We start from the raw sequence: 27,153 nt of genomic DNA on the forward strand, positions 1-27,153 counted from the left end.
AAAAAGTGAAGTGACTAGGAAAAAATGCATGACAAAAAAAAAAATGATAAAGAATACTTTCAAGCTTGAAATACTTCATTGTATATCTTCTGAAGCTCTGTCTGGGCCCCAAGAGGATCAGATATCTCTTTGATAAACCAGAGATAGGGCCATAGCCAAAGCCTTTATGAACATTATGCTGTAATCTCCCTCGTCTGCCTCTTCAGCTAAGAAACACAGCTCAAAAGTCTATTTGGAAATAAAGACACTTTGCAGCTGTACCCTGGATTGATTATTCTGTGTTTTGAGAAATAGAATCTTTGTTAAGGAATCCTTTATAATTACCTAGAAATACTTCTGGGTGTCCAGAAGTCTGCATCTGAAGTTTGAGAATACCTCAAAGGAAAATATAGTATCCATAGGGTTTTTGTTTGTTTGTTTTTTTAAGAAATAAAATGTTTGTGTCCCCCTCCAAAAGAGAATGAGAGAGAGAGATTATTTAAGAATAACCATCATGACAGTTAGAACATGGACATCATTTCACTTTGAGGATTTATCACCCGCCCATTCTGGTTGAATTCCTCTTCATACCACTTAGGGGAAGTGATAGAGCTCTAACCAGTAGGTAGAGATGACAGAGCATGCCCTTTGACCTCTTTGCCTCTCTATTTCTTTATAAGCAAAGTGAGGGGGTTGAAATAGACAGCAGCAATGTTTCTTTCTAGCTTTTCAGGCTCCAAAGAATCCAGGGAGAGCCACTTTCTTGAAAGCTGGCATAAATCTGGAGCTCTTAGGCTGGGCAATAGGGCTTAGAGAAAAAGTGAGGGTGGAACTCACCTTTGAAAGATAGCTTAAAAGGAACCTCTCCCACCCTAAAGCACAGCAACATCAATCAGGATAGTGGGAAAAGCTCCAGGATGGAGGGATACAATAGTATCCCGTGGTGTTTGTGACAAGACATGAGTGTAGTTTATGGCAGGAAACTGGAAACAAAATTTCCATTCTATACTCAATCCAGCCAGGGAATGCTATTCTCAAAAATGACCTTGGAAAGGACCCTAGACTGGCTGAAATGTTGGACCCTGGCTCATCGGGTCAACCCACGCTGTAGGATGGGGAGGCCTTGCTTTTGAAGAGGTAGATATCTCTCTGGAAATCATTCATTGATTCTTTTAAGAAATAAGAGATACCAAGATTAGGGAGTCTTTCTTTGATGCCTCACAAGGAGCAAATAACTTCCGGCATGGGTTACCTTGATTGCATATACACATTTAGTGATTTGGGGACTTCGGAGATCATGGCTCTACTCTACAACTTTGTGACTAATCAACAATTGAGACTCTGTCCTGTGCATAATTTGTCTCAGAAGACCCACCCCTCAAATCTCATAAATCAGATCTCAGAATTATTCAGGGCTCTGGGGTTAAAATATTTTTTTTGAAAATAATTGTGTTTCAATATGTTTTACATGTCAGTTTGGGAAGTTGACATCTTCTTCACTACAGGGTTTTTCAAAAATGATTTACGGTGGGCAAATAAAATTTCTCATCTCCCCCAATTTTTTTTTTTTTTAAAGATTTTTTATTTATTTATTTGAGAGAGAGAGAATGAGAGAGAGCAAGCACATGAGAGGGGGGAGGGTCAGAGGGAGAAGCAGACTCCCTGCCGAGCAGGGAGCCCGATGCGGGACTCGATCCAGGGACTCCAGGATCATGACCTGAGCCGAAGGCAGTCGCTTAACCAACTGAGCCACCCAGGCGCCCTCATCTCCCCAAATTTATCAATATATTTACAATAGGAAAGCTTCAGGGTTTCAATAAAACACTATGCAATGAAGCCAATAAAAAAGGAACTTGAATGCATATTTTTCCTACATACCTAAGCATCTGTTCCAACTTCTGCCTCCTAAAACTGTTGCTTATTTTGTTTCAGCTTTAACCCTTAAAAATAGTAAAAGAATGATCTGGCTTGGAATGTTCATTACTTCAACAGCAGGAGTCAAGTTAATCTGCTTCACACCCCATGTCAGAGTTACTTTGCTCCGTGCTTAAGATACTTAAAAAAGGTCTCTTGGAGGGAGCAATGTTGATCTAGAACTTGGGGTCCCTTGGGGGCATAGACCGGGCATAGATCTTAGGCGGAGCATGATTTAGCCACATTTTTTCTGAATCAAAAGGCAGCTCTACTCCAGAGTGACCTTGGGGAAGTAATTTCTTCCTCCTGAGATGCAGATATACACGATAGAGGGCAGCTGCACTTGTTATAAATATCTTGTAAGGTAGGCACAATGCTGCACTGTAACTCCTGAAGCCAGAAAGCCGGGAAAGAGAGGGCTTATGTGACCTTTCGAGAATATGCTGTTCACCCCAAGGAGCTGTGAGTAATTAAAACAGAGAGTTAGCACTTCTCACCGGAGGGATCGATTTACTCTGAATAGCCCAAAGCTTTTATCACTTGTTATGGTACTCTGGCTCTGGACAAGGGAGGGGTGGAGCACGGGAGACCCAGTGAGGGCAGGTTGAATAAGGAGCAGTAATCTGAGAAGGAAAAACAGAAATGGAGCGAGGAATGAAGGGAGGAAAGAAAGAAGAGCAGGCTTCGGGAGGCCCCCTTGCACTTACTGGCAGTCCTGGGCTCCAAGCCTCAGAGGGCAGGTGGCTATTTCAGTCCGTTCCCATTATAGAAGCAGATCCCCATGTTGCCCCGAGGAAGCGTGCACAAACTGGAACTGACAGCCACTCTTCGTGTCATTTTCTTTCTCGCCAACCTGCACTGACTCCCACACTTCATTTTGCTTTTAAGGACACTCTGGTGTTCACCTTTATCCCTTCTACACAAGTTCTGGCTATGCCCCAACCGTCTTCCCCAGCCAGGCTGCTCTCCTGGCTTCAAGTTCCACACCCACACCCCTTTTCCTTACTCTGTTGTTTTCCCTCCTCCCCTCCTTTGCATATACCCCAAACATCTCCATCCTATTAGGTCAAGATATAATTTATTTCATAATAATGACTTCCATTGCATAAAGCCTTATACCAAACATTTAAACATGTACCATCACACCTGAATCGTTGTGTCCCGGGAGAATTCCTTGATTGTCTTGGCCCATGTCCATCGCTCCCGTGTTCTGTCTCCCACAGCATTTGTTCACCAACCCAGCTCCACAGAATCAACCTCTAGGGATGGAAGGCTGTAGCACTCTACATTTTCAACAAGCTCCCCTAGAGAAACTGGAATTAGAGTGACCTGAGGAGGCAGAATTTTGACTATGGATATTTACCTTATATTTTTGCATGATGTTTATACATTTTTACCATGATCATGTACAACTTTTATAAGAACAATTAGTGTGGGGGGGTCATATATATTTTTGTAAGGTCCCAGATGATTTTGATAGTATGGGAACCATAAGTCCATATCGGTCACAAGGATTCAGACACATGCCTTCTTTCATTTCTTAGGCCTCCAACAAGGTTGAAAGGTACTCAAGAGCAAGAACTGGCCCCTGTGACAGAAAGGCCAGGCTCGAAGCAGGTGGTTCATAAATACTGGAATGGGTTTAAAGAGACCCAAGAAAACAGGAAAAAATTGAATAGGGACACATGGGACATGGGACATTTGAATAAAAAAGAAAACTTTTTAATTAGTGGATTAAAGAAATATGTATTAGTAAAACAGAAAAAAATATTCAGGTGACATCACAGACCAGGGGATGACTGCAGATCAGCATCACTGTTTTGCTTTAGATCTGGAAGCAAAGGATCTTCGGAAGCATCAGTAAACTAGCAGCATGTAGATACCACGAGGTGATTCTCTCCTTTTAATCTGACTCATTCTTGAAGTGGTGTGTTCCGTTATAAAGTCTATAGCTAAACAAGAAATTTGGGTCATTGGAGAGAGTTAAGAAAAGAACCAAAAGCCCCATATATTGCTGGTGGGAAGGTAAAATGATGCAACTGCTTTGGAAAACAGTCTCAGCTTCTTCAAAAAGTTAAACATAGAGTTAGAATATAACCCAGCAAATTCACTTCTAGGAATATACTCAAGAGAAGTGAAAATATACAAAGACGTGGACACAAATGTTCACAGCAGTACTCATCATACTAGCCGCTGGATAACCGTGACGACTGATAAACCAACAAAACATGGTACAGCCAAACGATAGAATATTATTTGGCCCTGCAAAGGAATGCTACCACATGGATGAACCGACCTTGAAAACATGCTAGTGCAAAAAGCCAGACATAAAAGACCCCGTATTCTATAATTCCATTTAAAATAGAATTTCCAGAATTGGCAAACCCATAGAGACAGAAAGTGGATTCGAGATTGCCAGGGGCTGGGAGGAAGGGGATGGGAAGTGGCTACTAGTGGGTATAGAATTCCAGAATTAGACAGTGGTGATGGTCACACAATTCTGGAAAGGTACTAAAAGCTGCTGAATTGTACACTTTCAAAGTGTAAATTTTATGGTATGTGAATTATATTCCAATAGAGCTGTTACTTTTTTTTTTAAATAAAAAAAGTCAAGAGGATGCCTGGCTCTCTCAGTTGGAAGAGTGTGTGACTCTTGATCTTGGGGTTGTGAGTTCAAGTCCCACTTTGGGTGTAGAGATTACTTTTTAAAAATTAATTTAAAAAAATTTTAGGGGCACCTGGGTGGCTCAGTCGTTAAGCGTCTGCCTTCGGCTCAGGTCATGATCCCGGGGTCCTGGGATCGAGCCCCACATCGGGCTCCCTGCTCCGTGGGGAGCCTGCTTCTCCCTCTCCCACTCCCCCTGCTTGTGTTCCCTCTCTCGCTGTCTCTCTCTGTCAAATAAATAAATAAAATCTTAAAAAAAAAATTTTTTTGAAAACAAAGAACAAAGTCAAGTGGAACATGGGGAGGGGGGAATCTAGACAGCAGACCCTCCAAAGAATGTTAAAAAAATAAAAATAAAAAAGGAAGACAAGGAAGCAGTTTTACTAAGGGCTGCTTTTTCAGGCATAGTTGACTTTTTGAACTTTTTTAATTAATAAAAAAATAGGATGGCTGGCTGAGGAGAAAATTAGAAGACAGAGATTATAAACACAGCCTCGGGGGTCTAGTGTAGACACAAGGTTTTCCTACCAAGAGAAGTTGGAATAAGAAGTGTTCACATCGCTCTTTTCTCGGTGGTCTTAAATTGTGCTTAGAATAGGTTGTACGTGTGCAGGATGATGTGTGGGAGCCCTTTCTGAAACGGGAGAGGGATGAACTTGATGACCTTGCAGCTTTTTCTGTCTCTCAGAACACAGCTCGTCCTCCGCGCTTGGTATCACATGCTGCCACCAGTACATTGGTCTCAGTGAAACAGGAAAGGAGACACTACCGTTTCTTGAGAAGTTTTATTTGGCTGCTCTATTCCGTCACAAACATACATTCCTCCTAAGACTGTGACAGTCTTCTCTTCTAAACAATTAACTTTTTATTTAAAAACAAACAAACAAACAACAACAACAACTCGTAGCTGCACTTACAACCCATTAGTTCAATCATCTGTGTCAAGAAAGTCAATTCAGGTTATGTATAACTACTTCTACACAGCTTATTAATATGAATACCTAGAATGTACTTGGCCTGGTGGAGAGTTTTCAAACCTCCATAAGCCTTTGACTTCAGTTGTACTTGAGAAATAAAACGAGATCATCCTCACTCATCTTTTCCAGGCGTGGAAACATTTGCGCTAAGCGCCCCCCACCCGCTGGCTTCCCAGTGCTCCTCCGGGTTCACCCAGCCCAGTCTCTGCCCGGGACCCGGATTCCAGTGCAAATAAACCAACTGAGAGACATGCTCAGAACGAGGAATGCCCTTCATGGCACTGTGACCAGATTCACTTCAGATCCTTTCCATTCTTTATTCTCTGGTTGGGTGGGAGAGCGCTTCATTTTATGGCAAAGTTTGTGTCAGTGCTGATGCTCTTGCTTTCACCATCGCACACGTTCAGCAATATTCATTCACCGAGGAAACATGGAAATTCAAGCCTTCCTATTTTGGGAGGGTGTTATAAACCTTCATCTCCAATATCCTTCAAATGCTTTTAACCTAACAGCATGTTTAATAAATGAGGGATTGGAAGTCTAGGACCAGGTGCTGTTAAAACTTGGTTTGTTGAGAGCATTGACTAAAGAGAATTCCTCGCCAAGACATGCTGCACCTCACCTCCTCAGGAGGGGCTCCTGCCCCCCTCTGCTAAGCAAGGGCATGGTCAAACTGCCCCTTCTCCAGCCCTTCAAGTCCATCGGCCCAGGTTGAGGTTGGCATGCTCCGATACGGGTCCAGAAGGATCCGGAAGCACCTGACAATGAGGATGCCCAAGAAAATGAACAACAAAATCACAAACACAAATGTGGTTTTCTGCTCTAGAGACATGCTAGAATCTGCCGACACGTTCTCAAGGGGCACTAGGGGTGAAGGGACGGGCTGTCCTCCATCCATCGTCCAGAGAAGCAGGAGCACGGGATCTCCCAGTTTCCTTCTCTTCCATCATCAGTCTGCTGAGATCATGGTGGCTGCCCCGTGGAGACGCTGAGTTATCTGTAGGAGAAAGAAAGGGAAGGAGAGGGGATAACTACCAAAGAGCAACTGGATTTCTCAGCTCACAGGTCCTGTTCGTCAGAGAAAACGAGGAATCTCTAAACTTTTTCACCAGACGTGCTACATTCTGTGTCATTATGGGAAAGAATATTTTACTCTTGCATGAAATTACCAGATTGTCCTCAGGGCAGGCACCTGGGGCCAGGAGGGCTGAGCAGGGAAGACAACCAGAGTACAGAAGCTGAGAAATGTGCAAGGTACTGTTGACCTCACGGTGTGCTGCCAACTTGACATCCAAACCCAGTGTCCCCTGCCAAGTCTCTTCCAGAATCCCTCCAATAATATGACTTTCACATCATTCTCATAATGATACCATTGATGGAACCTCAACTATGTGCCAAGACTGCAGCTAAACACAACATAGGTTAGCCATTCTACCACAAGCTCCGAGACAGCAGAGACCTCTATAGCCCCGGTGGAAGGAAACTGAGGCTGGAAAAGGTGCTTAGCAGAGAAACCCTCAGGGAGTATCGGATTCTGGGCCCTAGTCTCTGGCCTCCATTTTACTGCTCACTGAGTATGGGCCCTTGGAGGGGTCACGAAGCCGTAAAAATGGAATCAGAAATGTCTGTGTATCTCATTCACGGTGCCATAATGAGGATGGATGTCTGCGAAAACACTTTGAAAAGTATACGGAAAAGAAAAACGAACAAAATGAAGAGTTGCTTTGCTTCAGACATGGCCGTGGAAGCCAGGATGCTTCTCCTTTGCTTTCTCTTGCCTGGGCCAAGGGAGAAAGGAGGCATCTCAGACTCCCAGACCACCAAGCTCCAGCTGCTTTTCTTTTTTCTTCAGAAAACAAAGACCAGGTTCAATACTTGACCCCGAGAAGCACCTTGAGAATTGAGCTAGGGAGAAGGAATTGATTGGCTGCATTTTTTAAAAAAGCTTCACAGTGGCTTCCTATTGCTTAAGACCATTTGATAAAGAGGAAGAGAAAGAAAAAGATAAGTTATCACCATTTCCATTTTACTGGCGGAAAAATGAAGATATATGGATATTACTGCTTGTCTTTAAAGGCAAGTTGGAGTAGTATAGACAAAGGCCATGAAAACTTCAGATGTTGAACTAAATCTATGTATGAGTCTGTTTATAAGAAAAATTGTGTAGGAGAGTAGTCAGCTATGGGAATTAACATGGATTCAAAAGAAATGATGTTCAATGAAAATAAGCAACCAAATAAAAATAGAAATTATGACCCAAAGCTCGAACACAATATTTCTACTGTTAACTTCTAATTGTTGCCTTGAAGTATAGCGTTAGTGATCATAATAACAGTTTGCGTGTGTGTTGACACTTCGGAGTTTATAAAATCACAGTTTAAGACACAGTTTATAAAGGGATTTACAACCAGTGTCTGGAAGGAAGGAGTTACCAATTTTGGGGGAAAGAATATCTTGCCGCTCTGTGACTACATTTTGTTTAAGGCTGAAATAGTTGCGGTAGATTGGCTTATCATTCATTTTTGTCTTGAAGCAAGATTGGGATAAAATTTGATGGTGTTTCTTAAAAAGAAGCTCCTTAGGGATATAGAGGATGCTGATGGATTGGGTTGGGTTCGGTTTGCTTGTTTTTAAGCACCCTCCCAACCTTGGGTGTTAACTCTCGGCAGATAACTGGGCTGAGGGGAGGGGGCAGGAAAGGGTGGCCAGAGCTTCCAACGCAGGAATCCCTAGTGCTTCCAGTAAGGGCCGTTTGCACACCCAAGAAATATCCAAACTAGACTTGTTCACACTGAGTATAAAATTCACCACGGGCTGGGTGCAAAGAAAGTCATGTGCTGCCCAAAGAATGAATACCTAAGCCGTCCTGCCATGTTCCCGTTTGTCCTTCCATGTCCTACTGAGCATCCCATCCCTTTGAGCCTGCCCTCCCCACGGACTTACTTAGAGTCCCACTCTATGTCCATTTTCCCTCCAGCCCAAATGAGGCCAGAGTCCCTTTCTTTGTCTCTTCTTAACACGGCTGAGATAGCTATGCATTTTCAGGACGTTCTGTACAAAAACATGATGTAATCCAGAAAGGAATTAGAGGAAAATTGAAGCCCATTAACTGTGTAAACATATGACATAAAGATTTCTGGATCTGTGAAGTTCATTGAAAACAGTGAACAACTAGACATAGGACAATTTGAGCCTGTGATGACTCCCTAGCCACAAGCTGGGGGGCCAAAAGAGTGATACCTTATTCAGTTCTCCCCTTCTCACCCCCAGTGTCCACTTGATGAGAGCCATCTTGACGCCCAGGAGCAGTCTTCCCCAGCCTTGTCATTCGTCCAAGGCAAAATGCCAACTCCTTTTCTCCTAGCTCATGATCTCACACTGCCTAGGCTTCCTCCTAACTCATGTTTTTGAGCTGGTCCACCATTCATGTGGGGTCTGCGGGGATGGGCGAGCATTCCAAGAAGCCCCAGCAACTAACCTAGTCATCCTGATTCAGGTTATCAGCCCCATTTCCCTCTTCTGTCTCCCTGTAAATGAGTCTGGAGCCTGGCTTCTTCCCAGGGAAGCCGACCCTTAGAATGATATAAAAATCAGTTTTAATTTGCAGTGATACCACCCTATGCTGATTAAAAAGCAGATGCAAGAATATGGTTAACCCTCTCTGCAGCCTCCTCACAGGTTTTGAGAAGCCTGCTAAAACATAAATACATACCCTCCAACCCCTTCCTGATAAACTTAGCAAGGATTTGTCTGGGAAAACTGCTCTTACTTGAAGGAGGGGAAATGTGGTGGATAGTAAGGGGGCTGATGGGTCTTGCTGGAAATGAGGGGCCACTGGGGTTTGGGGGAGCAGACATGGGGCGCTGAAGGCCGATGGCCCAGTAGGGAAGTCCTGGGGAGGGTGGGGGATGGGTGGTACAGATGAGACGATCCGGAGATGGTTAGAAAGGGATATGGGGATACGGAGACCCAGGAAGAAAAGCCGGCTCTTTCACAGCTTTGCCTGGGACTGATTGAAATCCCTCGAAGAGCCTGCTTGATTTTAAACCCGCGATCTGCTAATCAGTAATTTACAAATTGGGAAAGCTCCACAGCACATTGAAGTTAAAGGCAGCAATGGATAGAGGAAGAGGCAGAAAAAGAGATAAATGTAATCACTTAGCTACCACAGTCCCCAAATATTCAAAGACAGCAAAATTTTTTAAATGTCTGCCTTGGAGTGAAATGTCCCCTTTTGGCAAAAATGATCCTTGTAAAATGTTCACGATGGCTTCTACCTGAATAATGAAATCTTCCTTTCAGACGAACAGAGAAATCTGGGCAAGTAAATTATTTCAAAGGACTTCCAACATAACCGTCCTGTTAATAATAACCAAAGGCGGTTCTTTTAAGTATGAGAGGACCGCAGTTACTCACGGCCGTATTTCGATCCTAACTGGCTTCCCCATCACACGGCGCATGCATGTCTTCCCTGGACCTCCATTTGTGTGTGCTCAGAACACAATAAAGGCTCATTTTAATACTGGACCAAGGAAAACTGAATTAAAAGATGCCAATCTCAAAAATCCTATAACACATCCCCAGAGTCAAGCTCCCTGGACTCTGTGATCGTCACAAAGTGTAAAACCCTCTGCATCACCTACAAAGCCCCTGGTGAGCAGTTCAGCTCGGCCCTAGCCACTGTCACTCTCAGCCACTAGCCCCACTTAAAATAATTTACAAAGAGGCCTCTCTTTCTTTCCTCATGCTTCCGACATACTGCGCCATGATCCATCCTTCTCAGCTCAGATCTTACCACTTCTTCCCTCCAGAAAACCTTGGTGCCCCAACGTCCAAGGACCCTAACGGCCCATTGAGTCCCTCCCGGACCTGAGAGCCCTGTTGCCTGGACAATAAATTAGGTCATATTCCGACAATGGAATTTTTGTAAGCTAGGAATTTCTTTTTCTCCTAAGTTCAAACAGGAACAAAGATCAAATCGCATTTGGTTTGGAGTACAAGGACCAAGAAGAACAGACTTACATGGGATGGAGTCTGCAGACACCTGAGGAGGCCGTCCTCACTTGGTCTGCTCTGCAGCTCAACCTAACACGAGCTGTTCCTTGAACCCCACCAGGTTTCCCACCTCTGAGCTTTTAGTCATGATGCTCTCTGCCTGATGCCCTCCTCCTCCCTCTATTCCCGCCTGTGGGTTTCGCTCCCTCCCTCAGGGTTCGCGCCAAATGCCACCTCCTCGGTGGGGCCTCCGTCTCTCCCTGCACCAGAGGGATGGGGCGCTTCCAGCTCTGTCCCCCGCAGGAGCCCTGCACCTGCTTTCTGTGGCAGCACCTCTCACAAGGACCCGTCTCCACAGGGTGTTCAACTCGGTCCCCTTACTAAATAGCAACCTCCTTGAGGAATTCCTGGCTGTTCTGGGGTCACTGCCTTTTTTTTTTAAAACAGAGGTTGAATCAAATCTCCGGCCCCTTACAGTCCAAGGAACTGAATTCAAACTTTGAGGGACCAGCTGAGACAAAGAAGGGGTAAAAAAGCCCATGTCATCCAGCCAGCCTGGGATGTCAGACCATTGTGTTTGAAGTAGATCTTATTTCAAAGAATCACAGATAGTCTGAGTCACAGTGACACTTTAATAGTCTCCGATTTCATGATTTGAAAAGCTGTTATTTGCCTTTTTAAATTTTCCTTGGCTTCAAGGCTGATGGGTCGGGTCCCATCAAATACAAAAATTAATTGTGGCCCTTCTGTTTCAGGGCTCAAGCCTTTCGGAGCTAACTGGCTTTGCTGCTGGGGAAGAACAGCCGTTTACAATATCCTGAAGCCAGATGTCTTACCTGGAAACCGTAAGTGTCAACACGTAGCCTTCCCAAGCTTGGATCCTTTGGACATTTCATTTTGTTAGCATCATATTATACAACTTAACAGTAAGGGCAATTATCTTATCTGAAGAAAATAGACCTTAAAGCAATGATATATTGCTTTTCTTATTTTTAAAGTGACAGCAACAGAATTAGTTTGGTGCCTTTGGCACCTTGCTCTGTGGAGCTGCCCACAGGCATTTGGTCCCACCCTCTCACTTTCGTGGCCATCAGCTCATGGACCCCCGCCCCCCCCGCCCTTCCACAATGGGTTGCAACTATGGGTCATAGTTATAACAGAGGCAGTGCATGTGAAGTCCTGCCTAGCACATCGTGAACGTTCAATAAATCCGTGATGATGAATGAGCATTTCCTCTTTCTACCATTTCTGTGCAAAATGAGGTTTCTTTCTCATTTCTATTATGCAAACAAACACACTGGGGAATGGAGATTATAAGTAAACTGGCCCAAATCATAAAAATCCGTTACCAGAAGAGAAGCATTCCCCAAAGGCTGCTGACTCGCAAGTTTCTCTCCAGCGTGTAGGAATGAGTAGCAAGTCAGCCATCCCCCAGCTGCTAATGGTGTGCAGGGCGCAGTGAAGCAATACTGTATTTTAAGTACCTCTAAACCACTTAAATGCCACACCTCATTTTTTAAAAACTTCTACGCCAGAAACCTAGTTCTGTGACTTGACATGTTTTCAAAAGTAGACGCAAAAACAGTGGGTCTGTTGAACAAGAACACCCACAGGTTTGTAGAGTTTACATTCGCATGTGATGGACAGGACACACTTCGTCCTACAAAGACATCCCGTGTATCTTATTTATATTTATCTGGCCGACTAGTGAGACCACTCTGCAGACTGTACCAGGAAGGGAATTGGCTAGGTAGGCAAGACTGAATTTGCAATGACTAGCAGAGACGAAGTTCCTCTCAGTGCTGCATTATTCTGCAACAGTTCTGAAACTGACTGTTGAAATGTTAACATGCCTTTCAATGATTAACGTAATACATATGCTGAGAGTGAGGCTAAAGAGAATCATCTCTGCTTTTTGAGCTAAACAAAGCCTCAGCTGCATTGCTGTTTGCATAAGTAGAGTCTCTGGAGATATACTCCACCCTCCATCCCAACCCTCCCACCCCAGACGTGTAAACATCCCAGTCGACCCTATTATATATCTTCCCCTATAACTGTGAGCCTCCCCAAAAAAGCTACCTCATCTAAGGAATCAAATCACTATATAAACAAAAGTTATTACCTATGAATCTTGTGGAACTACTGTGTATGAGCCCAGGGAACAGTAATTTGCATTCCAGGATACACACACAAGGAGGCAAAATATTTCCTATAAATTCAAAGAACTCATGGCCCTCTTGGTGACCAGCCCAGAAATTCAGGTAAAGATTTCCTGGCTCTTTCTAGGTACTTCATATATTTTAACCAACATATAGTTCCCTTTTTTTTCTCACATAAATACATGGCAAGTTCCATATTTTTCTTTTCTGAATACAGCCCTCTTGATCCAATACAATAGCCCTGATGCTCCAGAATTCACAGGATGGCTAAGGACAGAGATAGAACTTTATACAGCCAACAAATAGACCCAAGGCTACTAGAAAGCCCCAAAACAATGGCTTGACACACTAGTAAATGTGGTCGGCTACAAATGTCAACAGGCAGTTTCGGAACTGTCGCCCGCCCCCACTGCTGCACGGGGAGGTCCGTTCCCTCGGGCTGTCACTGCCCAGTCAGCCTGCACATGTCTGCTTGGGTTGGGGAGTGGACCCCTCTCGGTCCTGGCTTGCCAGCTCTGGGTCAGCAGGAGACCTTTCTCTTCAGCCTGAGCCCTAACCTCAGCTTTACTTCTTCCCTGTCTTCATCTTCCTCCCAACATCTGCTAGAAGAGTTTTAAAGGGACTGCAGGGCGAGGCTACAGCCTGGCTGAGAACCTCAGGAAAATCCCACGTGAGTGCCGCATCGGGAACTGGGGGTACCAAAAGGCACCACTAGCAAACTGGAACTTTGCTGTTCAAACGATAAACCTTACTGTTATCCCCGGCTTGCCTTCTCTGTCCTTGCATGTTTCCTAGTGAACAAGAGTGCTTGCTGATCCCTCAAAAGGATAGGGCTGCACCGTGCTTGCCACCCAGGGACACCACGGACAGTCGGCGTTATCACTGGGAGTTGTTGAGTTGTGATCCTTTGTGAACAAATTAAAACATCCCTGTAACATTCTGGAAGGTTGGATGTTTTAGGTGAATGGAGAAATAACTGTAATGGGCAAATAGCTTTCAGGAACAATTTACTGCAGCTTAGCAAAGAAAAGAGCCTGTTTTACTCCTCCTTTATCCAGTATCGGTAGCACTGTAAACTTAAGCATGCTTTAAACATAAAGGCATCATTCCATTTCACCCCCTCGCATTAACTTCACCTAGCAATTGTTTAATTAGACTTCATCTGACATCTAGATCTAAATTCAGAACTTGGATGCAAAATGCAGCCCTGCCATCATCGCTCACGCATACATTGTAAAGTTAGAGAAAAGCATTAATTAGCCCATCAAAGACACGGTGTTGGTCAAGTACCTGCATCTGGCTGAACAAACACTTGATCCATTTCCTGGTGGAACAGTTACAGGTAGTTACAAGCCTCTTTAGTTTCCATTCTTCCCGACCAGGCTGTGTTGAGGCAGGAGACTGGTATCTGCAAGCGGCTGATGGCACACCCCAGATCTAAAGCCGTCCTTTCAGCCTTAGAAACTTCCCATTAAAACCCCCGAGTTAAAGGAGCATCGTCTTTCTGTGTGAGGCATCATTAGCGGCCAGTACAGCTGCTGCTTTGTGGCAAGCCATGATTTCAGTTCTGCCTCCGCAACTCTTCAGAGGATTCTGCTTCAGTGAGTAGAGGCAGTGTCCTAGCAGTGAGTCGGAAATCATCTTCAAGAAAGCATTAACATTCAAAAGGAGTACGGGGGGGGGGGGGGGGGGGGGGGGGGGAGCAGAGAAACATCACCATCACCGGGCATTCCCATACCTTTTCAAAATCAAAGCCATAAATCTACCAATGCTCTGCTCTTCTCTATTGATTGTTGACACTATTCCTCTTCGGGGATGTCAATTAGCACCTTGCAGCAACCAGCCTCCATATTGATTATGGATTGTGACCTTCGGGCCAACTTAATTAAGGGGAAGACTTCTAAGGAAGGGCATCAACATAGTATTTGGGAAACAAAGGGAAGGCTCTTTTTCCTAAAGAAAACAGAATTGACCTTTCAGAAAAGCAGTAATTATGGGAGGCGAAGAGGAAAGAACAATTAAAAGAAAAACCCACAAAATCATATTTTTACCACCTGTTTGTAAATGTGCTAGGCTGGAGGTTGCCAGGTCCAGTGTATCTGTTGGTCAGCCTGTATGACTGTGACCTTGACAGGTACCCCACCCCACGCAGGCCGTCAGAGACCACTGATGAATAAAGATAGACCTTTGGAGAGAGAAAGTTGTTCTAATTCTACAAATTCTAGTTACATGGCACAATACTTAAATTATTTTCCTTGGATGGAATGCCTAAATAAATTTGGAAAATGTTTTAGGATAAAATTCATCTTTAAAAAAAAAAAAAAGTGCTTCTCTGGAAAGAATTCAGCACAATCCTTAAGATGGAACATCCTTGTTTTTTGGCAACTCACCACTTTCTTTGTTGAAGTAGAAGCGCAGTTAGCAACAACACCCACCCACCAAATGATGGGGTGCATGATATTTAAAGCTCACTCTGAGTGTGCCTGTCAGCTTTGCTGTTTCTTCGCCTCTTGCGAGAAGCCGGCCATTACCCAGTAGCTGTAAGAGACTGGGAGAGAGCTCATTGTCTAGGAGGAAAATTTCCAACTGCCAGCAACAGACAACAATCCTGGATAGACCTCAGACCCCAGAAAACGTAAATGCCAAATGTTATGATCTAATGTCAGAATCAAATGCTTGACATTAGGAGCTAGCCTCACTCGAATATGAAGGTTCTCTCTCCATGTGTTTTCCAGATTTTTAACCGTATTTCCTTTCCAATGAGTTTCTCTGATTATATTTTCACACAAACACACACACACACGCACGCACGCACGCACGCACGCACAATGGGACAAATGGAATCCGACAGAGCACTATCATTCAATACTAACTGGTATCCTTTGTGCTCTTCAGCCGACGGCACTGTGGAGGGAGAGACCTGTCTCGGTAATGCCAACGGAGTGTGGCTCAGGGAACATTCTGACCCCACCCGTACTTATATACTTCTCATTCCATGGGGTGAGAAGGCACTCTAGTTAGAAATGAGCCGGAGTTACTGCGAGCTCACCCTGCCCGGGAGGCCTCCTCAGATCGTGTTTTACCCTATAGACTCAGAGAGGTGGAAGGGAACATGAGAGGCTCCTCTGCAGGCTGAAACCGTCCCACAGAGACCGGCCTATTTTTAAAACTCCCCAGAGATTTAGATTCCATACCCCACTCTGACAACCTCTGTTGAAACTAACTTCTCCGGTGCTTCCTTAGTCTCAATGGGATGGTGCATTTCTTTTCATTCCACCCCGGTTGCAAAAAGTCAGTCATGAACCACCACACGATTTTGTGAGAATGCTCTTCCCCCGAGGAAGCTTGAACTAGGGAAACCAAAGGACGTTTGGTGAAGATCCTGCAGCCAAGTTTGGATATTTCTTTTATAAGGTAATTGTAATTGAAATGATGGGAGTGAGCCCTTCCCCCCAGGCAGCCACATTATGGGACTCATCGAGAATTCTGGAACAGCGAATAAGGATTTATGAAAAGTCGAGTTCTTTGAACATCTCACAGTTGGTCCTATTTCTTTAGTCTTTAATGCTCTCTTTACCTCTCCTCTGAATTCTTCTCCAAATTTCTGCTTTCTGGTCCAGCTTTAAATCGAGAACCTAGAATGCTACACAGGGCTGTACAAAGCTCAGACTCACATGGATTTGTGGTGAATAGGGTGACTTCATGCAGTGCTTCTCTGACACATTCTGATCCCAGGGTTACTCCTGGGTGTTAATTCAGTCTTTCTTTTTAGCCACACAACATCCTGAGTCAATATTACTAGAAATCTATTTTAAGAACTTTCTCTATATTCTAATTTCAAGTCTCACCCTTGAATATTCTCTAGATTACAGTTCTTCCCTCAATGTCCCATGCTGCACTTTTTCATAAAGTAAAGGACAATGACTATTTTTTAAAAAAGATGCTTCATGAACCATCAAGCTTTATGCCAACACAAAGCTGTTAATATTAGCATTATCTTTATTGTATTTCTTTGTCGAATCCTCAAAATCGAATTGATTCTTGATAGAATCTTCAAAACAGAAACCTGATTTTCTTTTCATGTTCATCACTAGGTTCTTGGTAAAAATCTAGTTTCTTCCTAAGTGTCCATTTTTCTTTCACGTAGTCAAGAAACATTCAATCAGTTCATTCACTCAGCATCAGATATGTTCTGTGTTGGGTGGGGGAAGAATGACAAATACGGGGAAGTCGGTGCCTGCCTCCGTCTGTTCAGGTTATCACTGCACAACTCTGGGAAGCTCCCTGGGAAGGACCCAGAGGGGCTCCACGTCCAGCCGCAGGGGCCAAGCTTCTGGGCAGATAAGCCCACCTCCACTGTTTTCCACTCCCTCACCACCCCTTCCCTGCTCAGCCAGCAGACATCTGAATTATGTCCTCATTTCTCTACAGGACTTGATTTCCCAAGGTCATCTGTGGCTTCTCATTGTCTCAAGCAAAAAAGACAAAAAAACACAAACTTGCAGTATTGATCTTCCTCACTCTTTGTGGTAACACTGGGACATAGCTGACCAGTCTTTAGGGAAGTGCTAGATAAAAAGACGCACAGAGTAAGGTGGAGTGGCAGAACTGATATCTCAGCCCTCTTCCCTCTTGGTCTACCCCTCTCCCTGGTGTCCCTTTGGTTCCTCTCCCTCCATAGTCTCTCATTCGCCCCTTAGAGGCTCAAGCCAAGTTTAACTCATGTAACCACCAGCAACTGTGAAATTAAGGGTGGAAAGACAGGCAGGCTAGGATACATATTAATGGGTCCCCCACTTTCAATTCATAAAAAAGCAGTGAAAGTCAGTTTCTGTGTTATTTCTATGTTTCTGTCCTCTTCATTTAAAAAAAAAAATATGTGATATAAAGTTTTTTTTTTTAATCAAGATGAGCTCTAGTTCTAATATCCTTCTGCTTTGCCAGGTCTACATATATTTATCCACTCAGCTCTCTTCACAGGTCAGTGAACATTCAAAGCACAAGGGAACCGTAGGGAAGGTTTAATAATATTCACACCAAGCCCATAAATTAGGATCTGTATTCAAGCATTATTAAAAGCAAACAGGTTAAAGTCCAACTGCAAATTAGCAGCCTCCTGGTTTGATTTTTTTTTTCCTTGAACGCATTTCTGTACACATCACCTTCTGTAGAATGTTGAATGCTCAATTAGTAGCTAATGAATCTGGAACAGAGTAGTATTGGAAATGAAACGAGAAACAAACAACGCTGCAACTCAGTGGAAATGTATTTGGAAGGATGGAAACACCCATAGAATGTAATACTTGCAAGTAATAAGGCTTGCCTGTGAAATGAACAAGTTTGTTTATTTCTTTCCTTTTAAGTCAAAACAATAAAACATCAAGGAAGGAAATGCATCACGAAAAAGCTGATGTCCAACCCTGTTCTATTTAGAGTCAATATTTGCAAACTTTGATATTAATTCTAATTACAGCATGAAAGTATTAGAACGTTACTATGGATTATTCACTGTTCAAAAGAAATTCATACCGAGGAGTTAACAGCCTGGTGGGTGAATTTATTCTTTTTCTATGCCTTGTACAATAATAACAATTTTTTTAATGACTTTGAAATACTTAATACCTTTAAAATATCATATAAAGTGCCAATTAGAGCTTTATACGTACCATCCCTCTCCATTTTTATGCTCTCATTTTGGCACTATTCTTTCTGTTCAACAGCTGCTCTTTAGAAGGGACCTCTACTGTGTGGACACTTTGAGGATTGAGCAGATTAAAACATTAAGATGATTTAGAAAATGAAATAGAATCAGCCTGAGAATTACTGACCTGTTAGCCTGACTTTCATACCTGACAAAATTCTGGAACTAAAAATCTCACCACTGAAAATCAATTTGAAAACACCCAGAGGAGAAAACTAATCCTACAAAGCAGTTTAAAAAATACTGGTTAGGGGCGCCTGGGTGGCTTAGTCATTAAGCTGCTGCCTTCGGCTCAGGTCATGGTCCCAGGGTCCTGGGATCGAGCCCCATGTCGGGCTCCCTGCTCAGCAGGAAGCCCACTTCTCCCTCTCCCACTACCCCTGCTTGTGCTCTCTCTCTCACTGTCTCTCTCTCTCTCTCTGTCAAAATAAATGAATAAAATCTTAAAAAATAATAATAATAATAAAAATAAAAAATGCTGGTTAAAAAAATTTATGAAAAGCCAGTCTCAACTTCTGATATTTCAACTCATGGAAATGATGGAAAGGAGGCTGATGAATGAAAAAAATGGTCATAAACAGAAGTTATGATCTGTGGTCTTTGGGCACAAATTCCAGTTGCCTCAATGCTACATCTTTTGAATGATGTAATCAACTGCTGCTTGAAAAACCATTTAACTCTACATATGTTCCAGTAGTCCAGTGGGATCAATCAAAAGGTCTGGTCGTGTAGCATATTATTTTAAAAGGCAGACCCCAGCGGCGCCTGGGTGGCTCAGTGGATTAAGCATCCGGCTCTTGATTTTAGCTCAGGTCATGACCTCAGGGTCGTAAGATTGAGCCCCGTGTCCGGCTCTGTGCTCAGAGAGGAATCCTCTTGAGATTCTCTCTCCCTCTTCCTCTGCCCCTCCCCCTGTTCTAAATTAATTAATTAATTAATTAATTATATCTTTAAAAAAGAGTAACAGACATTAAGATTAATTAATAGACGTTAAGAGTACATCTTTCTCTTCCGATCCTGCATTTCAAACTTTGATAGCAGCCTACCATCTATGATTTTGCCTGCAAATAATATCTATTATGTATTTAGCATGTGAATAGTCTCCATCATCTGTATTTCTATTATATGTGATATTAAATTACCTCATGAGCTTGTTAAGCATGCAGATTTGAGGGGCCCGGGCTCACATTTTTTAATTCAGTAAGACCAAGAATCTGTATTTTGAATAAGAAACTTGTATGATTAGTGACATAGGGCATATGAAGTCTACATTTGGAAAATGATAAAGTTAAATGTCTTTTTTTCCCTTCTTGATTGGCCAGATTAGGCATTTTATTTTATTTTATTTTGTTTTATTTTTAATTGAAATATAGTTGACAGACAATGTTAACATTAGTTTCAGGGGTATAACATAGTGATTACACAGCTCCATCTGTACTCTGTGCTATGCTCACCACAAGATTAGGCATTTTAAGTCCTTGAGGGAAGAGCCTGAAGCTTAAAACTGGAGGTATCCCAGACCTCTTGGATTAAATCCATGGACCCCTCATTAGAAACATGCACATACTGTACCCTGCTTAGAGAACCTCTGCCTGAAATTTCCATTCAAAATACATGCATCTTCTCTTTTTTCCTCCCCTTCTTATCTCCAATAAAGTGATAGTGAACAGTGACCAGAATAAAAGCCCATAGTGATGAAGACAGCAGAGGGGAACACGAGGCAGAGAGGAGCTCGGTGGATTTCTGGGACAGGAAATGAACGGAGGAGGGCTGACTGGTGGAGCGAGCTCAGACGCCATGCAGAGGGGGCTGCAGCTGGGACAGGGTGACAGCCCGGCACGGGAGACTATGGTCGGGAAGGAGAAGTGGGGCCACAAATAGGAAGAAGGGCCAGGTCTGGGGATAAGTGAGTGTTCCCACTGCCTTCTGGGGCCGTCCAGTACCTTGTGGGCCGGGAATCCTGATGGAATTATCGAGAGAGGCAGCGGTAAAGATCGAGCCAGATTGTCACTTAGGACAGTAGCGTAGGAATAGAGAATGTCAGCATTCACAGAATAGACCAGCGTGGGGTCAATTTGTTAATGAGAAAATAACCAGAGAACTAAAAAGAGCAACTGTTCAAATTTGGTTCTGCCTCGGGTGAGACCTGAAAGGTGAGGGTAGCGCACGGGAGCGCTACTTGCCATTATAAGCCTCTCTAAGCAATTTGACTGTTTAACTGTGTGCATATTGTTAACTACGTGCAATTTCACTTGGCAGAAACTGTCAGAATAGTATGGGCAAACCATTAAAAACGAAATAAAACCCTTGCTTAAAACCCAGGCAGTGAGTCTCATGATGGCATCTTAGGGGAAGCGGATAATTCTTTGAGGACAAGGGGCTTCCTTGAACACCTTGAAACTCCCCTGGAGGGCTCTGGTCTATTCTGCTTATAAGTAAAGCTAAGCCTTCTAGGTGCTCTTCAAACCTCTTGTGTATACTTAAAATGTGATTTCTTGTAATCACAGGCAATGCAATAAAATCTAAACCGTTGCCCTGGTTTCCCCCTATCATTCAGAAGTCATCTATTTTAATATGTGTTGTGTATTTATTAATTTAGCTGACTTCTATTCTTTGTTCATTCATTTATGTGTATGTATTTATACCCCGTTAAATTTCAGAAACGTTTGAAGAAAGTTATGAAGTAGATTATATATCATTAGTGGTAGCAGAATATCACTGTTATTATGTATTAATAATGAATTTTCCCATTGCTGATCTAAAAAAGGCTGGATGTACTTGTTCAAATTTTGTAAAATAAAACCTTTTTAGGCTGAAGCCTAGACACCATATCTAATCTTAGAAAAAACTTGTCTTTTGGGGCACCTGGGTGGCTCAGTTGTTAAGCATCTGCCTTCGGCTCAGGTCATGCTCCCAGGGTCCTGGGATCGAGCCCTGCATTGGGCTCCCTGCTCGGCGGGAAGTCTGTGTCTCCCTCTCCCACTCCCCCTGCTTGTGTTCCCTCTCTCGCTGTGTCTCTCTCTGTCAAAAAAAAAAAAAAAAACTTGTCTTTTATAAACTTTATTTTGCAGGAATTATTTATAAACAAATGCAGTAACAAGAGGTTCAATGTATATTACTAACACCGAAGTGAAAAAGCTGTGTGGGTAATTAGTGCAGATTGAATATTAGTTCAGGAAAAATTTTCAAAGAGCTTGTGAAAAAGGCAACTCTTCATTTGAAATGCTCAAGAACAGCACCTTTAAAATAACGTGAGGCAGAGCAGATATTAACTCAGTCTCACTTCCATTTGCTTTTGTCCTCATGAGAATGCCCTTCAGCATTACTTTTAGGAAGGGTCCTTGCTCTTGTTCTCAATATTTCTCTTAATTCAGAAATGGATATGGAGCCATTTGAGAAAAACGAACATTTAGTGTTGCCAATAGCCCTGCGATTGGTATTGTGTATCGTGAATACGGTTAGGGGCTCCGGTCAAATGCCAATATGATATTCAGTGGACTAGGGATTACTAATGTGTAAGCCAAGAAAAGCTGTGTTTGCAAATGAGGAAAGGATGAAGAAAAATCTCTATCATTCCCTGCACCTGCCCACATTTCTAGGCCAAGTCAGGATGGGAGAATAGGCCATTCATCATTAACAGTCACCCCTTCCCTGGTCCTGCCTTTGAAAATTAGCCTCTGTGATTGGAGATGAGCTCTTGCTGGCTCCTAGAGCTCTGTCTTGATTTCCATCTAGGGATGGAGTCCATGCCTTGTCTGCCTACCTGACTACAGCTCCTTACATCTTTTTTTTTTTTCCTCCAAAATCTTTCTCCTTCTCCATCATTCCAGAGCCACAACTTTTCCTAAGCCATCTGTATACATCAAACAACAAATTACCCTTCTCCCATCATGTATGGTCCATTCAAAAGCTACCTGGCTCAGGAAACTACAACAAAGAAGAACAATGGAACTTATTTCTGCAACTCCAATCAACAGCTACTCTCTTTCTATCTTCTTTGTATCTAACACCACAAATGCAACAGCAAAATATCAATTAGAATAATTAGAATAACAATACAATCACAATAACAAAATTCAGCAATCTTATACCTTTGGTCTCCCTAGACTTTGAACTCTTACAATGGCAAGACTTGTACCCTTTCGCATGTTTTTATCCAGTGAAAGTAGTGTGTGTGTGTGTTTGTGTATGTGTGAATTTGTTCTCACTTTCTGATTAGACTATAAGATACTTGAGAATAAAGAAGGCTGGGCCCCCTATTAATTAATTTATTAATTTATTTTGACTGGCTAGGATATTAGCAGAAATAACAAATTTACCCGCAGATTTCATTCTCTGTTACAAATTGTCCTAAATAAACATTGCAGTTGTATTTTTTCCCTCCTTGTTTTCTCTTGCAACATCATTGTCATACTTTGCCTGCCGTATTAAAATAAGTCTAACCAAGCATAACCATTAATTACTAGCTTCCAACCAGTAATCTGCATTTGTATCAGTCAAGATGGGCCAGATAATGCTGTGATTAAAAAAAACACATTTTCAGTGGCAAAGAATAACAAAATTTATTTTTTGCTACATGTTCATTAAGGGTCACTTGAGGATTCTGCTCCCAAGTGATCATTTTCCTCATTCCAAAACCCAAAGGGAACAACCTCTACCAGCTATGTAGGTGGAAGGAAAAGAGAGCATGGCAAAGCACGTCCTGGTTCTTACGGCCTCTACAAGGTGGCTTAAATTATATGGACAAAGCAAATCTCATGGCTACATCTGAATTTAATAGGCTAAGAAGTATCATTTTTCCCTAGGAAGGAAGATGGAACTCTGTCAAACAGTGACATCATCTACCATTACATTTAACTAGAGTTTTACCCCTTACATAGTGACTTCCCATAGATGGTGCGCCCATGATCACCTTTCTCTGACATACAACTGTCACTCATCTCAGCATCCTTGAGCTTCATCCAACATTGTCTCCCATCCTTCTTTGCTCCAGGTCCCTCTGACCTCAATTGGATCTCCTGCTTCGAGCTCCTTGCCTCCCCTTTGCTTCTAGTCTCAGCTTGGATTTTATTGCCTGGGTTCATTTGGTTTTTTTAGCCTCTGAACTCTTGGGTCCTCTTTCAGAGTATGTCTTGTCTCCTTTCTTGCTTGGCCCAAGGAGACAATCCATTTAGCATATTGCCCTTCCAGTGCAGTCCCAGAACTCTTTGACTCTTTCGGGAATGGGCAAAGTCACAGCGTGACGTTTCTAGATCCCCTCCCACACCCAGATTCCATCCCTAATGGGTCAAGTATCACACCGAGTACCTCACAGGGGCCATACCATCCCAAGACACATAATGTAATTATTCCAATTTTATAGGTACATAGACAAGGTTTGGGGAGATGAAGTGATTTGCTCAAGAACACAAAGATCACATTTAAAATATTTTTGCCTACCTCTCTTCTGCACAGCCTCAGATACATAGACGTGGCTGTGTCTCTAAATAACTCAAAGTTTGATAGGGGACTCTGGAAAAACGTTCATTTCTTAGTGGGCAAGGAAAGTGGACGTGGACATACAAGAGACTACATCCAATCTGGAGTCTGAGCATTGACCCTCTGGTCGCAGAAATGTCTTATGCCAGCAGAACGAGGGAAAGAGTACGGCGTGGGTGTGACTGGGAGGTGGGTGGAAGGCCGTGAGCTGGATCTCCACAATAAGGCAACCAACCAGTTCTTGGGTTTGAGATCCTCAGAGAAAAGGATCATAATTTTGACCTACCTGCAATGTTCAAAAATAACTTTTTTGTTAATCAGAGATTATTTTTGTCTTCCTTGTTCTCCTCTGCCATCTTTTATTGTTCTGTTGTTTTTTTTCCTAACTGCACACTTGTGAAATCCTTGTAACCGTCCTGACCTTGGCCATGCCCTCTCCTGGATGCCCGAAGAATCAGAATTTTAAAATAGCAGCAACATTTCTAATAAGAATGGAAGCATTAGTTTAGACTACTAGAGACTCCGTAAGGCATAAACATTGTTTAATGGTTCTGCTGCTTCTCTGTCCTCTGAGGAGAACATAAGCCTGGTGCCTTCCTGAGTGCAGAAACAAAAAGCTCCTCAGAGCAACTGAAACAAAACAAAACAAAACAAAACACCCTCAACTAATGTCAGTGTTCTTGATAGTGACCGGCTCGTTCACCTTCCTGTGTAAATTTAATAGTTCTGAGGCTAATAGGGGTTTTGAAGAGGCCACTGTGTGGCAAGACCACTAACCCAACTACTGGACAGCTGAGTTTGTTGGTCCTTTGCTCCCTGTCCCCACCTCTTATACTGAGGCAGCTGAATTTGCTCTTGAGTTCAAATATTGCATTATAGGTGGATCCAACTGAGCAAAGCATTGGGTCAGGGGTTGGATGGGGGAATAGATTGTCTAACTTATAAGTCCACAGAACTTACTATAACTTAATTTAAAGAAGAAATTTCCATCAATATTTTTCATGTTTGTGTTTAGTATTATAAAACCATTTCTCTGGGCACCTAGGTGGCTCAGTCAGTTAAGCATCTGCCCAGGGTCCTGGGATCGAGTCCCACGTGGGGCTCCCTGCTCAGCAGGGAGTCTGCTTCTCCCTCTCCCTCTGCCCCTCCCCCCTGCTCATGCCTGTGCTCGCTCGCTCTCTCTCTCTGTCTCTGAAATAAATTAATAAAATCTTTAAAAAAAACCATTTCTCAAAACTGTACTCTAATTAGCCTGGAACCAAAAGACAGCTCCACACTCCATCTCAGGGATGTTTTACTGCAGGAGGTATCAACAAATAAGGCAATCAGAGTTCTGCTGGTTTAAGAATATTGAGTTCCTTTATTTCAGGGAAAATTCTTTGAGTCTCTGGCTACATGTTATAACCAGAATGCAAGCAAGCTGCAGTTTGGAGGAAATCTTATGCAATTCTGGACATGATAACTCATTCAGAGCAGTGTAATCTACCACTGAGAAAAGACAATTGAAAGTTACTGAGAGTCTCCTGGGTCCTTTGGGTTGGGACCTATGGGAGGTAAAGCAGTGCATGGAAGCCTGAGATCTGCATTCTTACAGTGACTGTGGGACAGTTATCCTAAGCAAGCTAGCCCTTGGTTCCTGCTTTGCTCAGCTATTAAATTCTAGACCTAAAATGTTATGATTCTAGGTCTATCATATGCACACAAGAAAAATACCACCACTGTCTTTCCATGCTTGGATGGGCTTCCCAGAGCACTCACCACTTCCATCAGGATACCTGGGGGGAGCCTGAGCCCTTCAAGAACTCCACCTTTCCAGGGTAGAGTGGTTCTACCAGTATTTCAGGAGGAAAATTAGAAGGAAATTTTCATCTGGAGGATGAGAGAGATTTCTTACATATTCTTGGATGGATATCAGGGAAAATCAAATCTGCAATATTGCCCGTGCCTATTGTGGATGAAGCACAGTAATGAGGTCCATACACAGTCCTGCCTTGACCATTGAAAACATCAAACATCCAGAAGGATTTTCCATAATCCATTTGAGTATCAAAATACTTCAATGTTGCCTGTAAACCAATCATAGGGAATCATACTGTTATTTCAAAATACTTGAGCTATCTTCTTACTGATAAATGATGGGAGAGAAAAATTCAATTCTACAAGCATGTTTTCATAAACTCAAAGAAAACTAATTCAAATCCATCATGATTTGAGTAATTGGTTCAATTCAAACTTAGTGGCTGGTAACAGCACTAGCTACATTCCTTTCAAAGGCTACTATTTATAAAATGAAAATAAATTCAGTGGATTTCAAGCAGAAGCATATTCTGTGAAGACCTAAATATAAAGAGTCATTTTGGAGAGTAATTAAAAACCATGATGCTTTCATCAGTACTTTCAGTGGAAAGTTTCTCATGATGCTTTGCTAAATGAGGTTTTGCCATTAGGATTCCCCCATAAAACAACTAAGTACTTATACTCAAGCGTCTTTACCAGTTTGAAGTCTGGTCATATTGAACCATAATGTAATTTCAAGATTATTTCTATTGTTAGCAATTGTCATTTGTGTTGGCTTTTCCAATTCTCTGACCTATCTCTTAATCATCTCCAGAAACCACTCATCCACTGTAGTCCATTCATCAATTAGCTTGGCCCTGTCCCCCAGTGACTTTCCATAAAATACACAATCAGCAAAATCTTAAAATATATAATTCATAGATAAAACTTCACTTAAAATATTACACTAATAGATTATAAACATATAAAAGAATGACTTTAATGGAAGGGCAAGAGTTCATAGTTAACATCAACATAAGACATAAAGCAATTCAAATAATTGCACTGTCCTCCTTCTCTCTCAATTTCCCTGTGCCTGTATTCTTACATATGTAAAATGGGGATAATAATAGTACTTACCTATCTCCTAGGGTTGTTGTAAGGATTAAGTGAATCAAGTTCATATAAAAGAGCTTAAAATCATTCCTGGCACATAGGAGTATAGGCTTTTATAAAAGTACAAGCTCTTATATAATTATAAATATCACTTTCATCTTTTATCTTCTGATTGCACCAATGATGATAGCACATCTTCCCATGATAAAGTACATTATAATTTTTCATTTCAGCATAAAGCCAGCAAATTCAAATGCAAGTATAATTTTAAAACCTACTGCCTACGCTCAAGTTGGAACGGAAACCTTAAAGAAATATTGAGGTCTATTCTGAATCATTAATGCATACGTCACAGTTACTTTTTATCAAATTTTCACTATATGTCCAACTCTT

General features: G+C 42.5%; 1 protein-coding gene across 5 annotated transcripts; it reads right to left on the minus strand.

Moving 5' to 3' along the window:
- Window positions 1-5,329: 5,329 nt before the first annotated feature.
- Window positions 5,330-26,887, minus strand: CTXN3 (cortexin 3). Of its 5 annotated transcripts, XR_004301898.1 has the most exons (3): window positions 14,428-14,443; window positions 13,980-14,330; window positions 5,330-6,532 (listed from the first exon to the last, which is right to left on the minus strand). XR_004301898.1 is itself a non-coding variant. In XM_032425027.1 (2 exons), the coding sequence occupies exon 2, from the start codon at window positions 6,431-6,433 to the stop codon at window positions 6,188-6,190; it is 246 nt and encodes an 81-aa protein (XP_032280918.1). In that variant the 5' UTR covers window positions 6,434-6,532; window positions 26,785-26,887; the 3' UTR covers window positions 5,330-6,187. The 5 variants fall into 5 exon arrangements, 4 of the variants coding, with proteins under 4 accessions (XP_032280918.1, XP_032280914.1, XP_032280917.1 ...); XM_032425027.1 differs by lacking the exons at window positions 13,980-14,330; window positions 14,428-14,443 and adding an exon at window positions 26,785-26,887; XM_032425023.1 differs by lacking the exon at window positions 14,428-14,443.
- Between the last annotated feature and the right edge of the window lie 266 nt (window positions 26,888-27,153).

This window comes from Phoca vitulina, unplaced genomic scaffold, assembly GCF_004348235.1.
Source record: "Phoca vitulina isolate PV1807 unplaced genomic scaffold, GSC_HSeal_1.0 scaffold32, whole genome shotgun sequence".
Lineage (NCBI taxonomy): Eukaryota > Metazoa > Chordata > Mammalia > Carnivora > Phocidae > Phoca > Phoca vitulina.

Bases quoted from the DNA above. Each gene is read 5' to 3' on its own strand.
- CTXN3 (XM_032425027.1), bottom strand. From the start codon at position 6,433: ATGGATGGAGGACAGCCCGTCCCTTCACCCCTAGTGCCCCTTGAGAAC.